The sequence below is a fragment of the Camelina sativa genome, chromosome 9 (genome assembly GCF_000633955.1).
Source record: "Camelina sativa cultivar DH55 chromosome 9, Cs, whole genome shotgun sequence".
In the NCBI taxonomy this organism is placed as follows: Eukaryota; Viridiplantae; Streptophyta; class Magnoliopsida; order Brassicales; family Brassicaceae; genus Camelina; species Camelina sativa.
Genome location: NC_025693.1, coordinates 646,224 through 647,397, shown reverse-complemented (window position 1 = coordinate 647,397; position 1,174 = coordinate 646,224). Strand labels below are relative to the sequence as shown.

General features: G+C 38.4%; 1 protein-coding gene across 1 annotated transcript in view; it reads right to left on the bottom strand.

Annotated features, from left to right (window-relative positions):
- LOC104714871 (putative clathrin assembly protein At2g01600) overlaps positions 1-1,174 on the bottom strand; it is a 7,913-nt gene that overhangs the window by 5,793 nt on the left and 946 nt on the right. The window contains exons 3-6 of the mRNA XM_010426629.2: positions 1,005-1,142; positions 720-896; positions 542-620; positions 324-439 (exon numbers count right to left, since the gene is read on the bottom strand). Coding sequence (XP_010424931.2) covers positions 324-439; positions 542-620; positions 720-896; positions 1,005-1,142 — 510 coding nt within the window. The remainder of the gene's footprint in view (positions 1-323; positions 440-541; positions 621-719; positions 897-1,004; positions 1,143-1,174) is intronic.

The following is a 1,174-nucleotide window of genomic DNA, read 5'->3' as shown; positions in this document are numbered from 1 at the left end:
GCCTATACATTTTTGTTGCACAAATTAAATGGTTTTTTCAACATTAGCTTATAGCCTTGCACACTATCTTCCTATTCCTAAATGATCACCTATACCAACAATGAACTTCACATCCTCACGGTTCCATAACTAGATTAATAGCAAGGTTACAATTTTAATAATAAAATGCATGTGATGACCCTTTCATTACTAATTTGCTTGTAACAAGGTTCCTAGTCTAAAGATTTGTAAACTGAGCTACCAACTACTAACTGGTGTTCATTTTTGTGATCTACTGTTTTAAGCATATGGCATTATGAATAACAAAAGGGAATAATGCTTACCAATTTCCTCTCGGTGGCTGCAGAGATATCACTGCTGGGTGCTGTCACCAAGGCAAGCTCCCATCCTGTAGGATCGTAATCATTTGCTTGACCAAAACCAGGCGTTGAAGGATTAGCTGGAAATAGAGAGAACAGAAATGAGTTAGCGAAAGAAAGAAAGAAAAAAAAGACAGTTACACCCTCTCCAGACTGGCAGATGGTCTAACAAGAAAGCTCACCATCAGTTGAAATAATGGCTAACGCAAGTGCATTTTGGTCTTCGATCACAGATGCATCAGGAGCAGCACTGTTCAGACCCTGTGGTAAAAGTTGAACAAAGAGAACTTGATAATAAGAATCGCAGTAAGAAACAGAATTGAAACAAAAATTATAAAGCCATCATGATAGAAATTTCACCAGTAGATCATCAGTATCAATGAAGTTCTGAGTGCTGGCTGAAGGAGGAGGCGGAGGAGAAGGTTCTGTCTCTTCAGATACAACAACCACATCATCTGAAGGTAACACTTCACGTTCTTCATGTGACGGTTCAGTATCTTCGGCAGTCAGTCCATCATCCGGCCTATACGTTAGAAGCTGAATGTAGAAAACTCCATTAGCACATAAGGCCCAGAAAGAAAAGAAAAAATATGGCGAAAAGACCAAAAATATTGAATCACTAATATGAGAAATAGGCATACATACCAGTGGTTCGGCTGGGACATCAACAACCCGTGGTGCTTCTTTAATATACTCCTCCATTGTTGTCAGAAAAGATTGTGGAGGCTGAGAAAATAACATAAAATAATGTATTAAGTAATAGAAACAAGCAATGGCTGTCAACTAACTTTATCAGAAGTTATCTCATTCGGTAG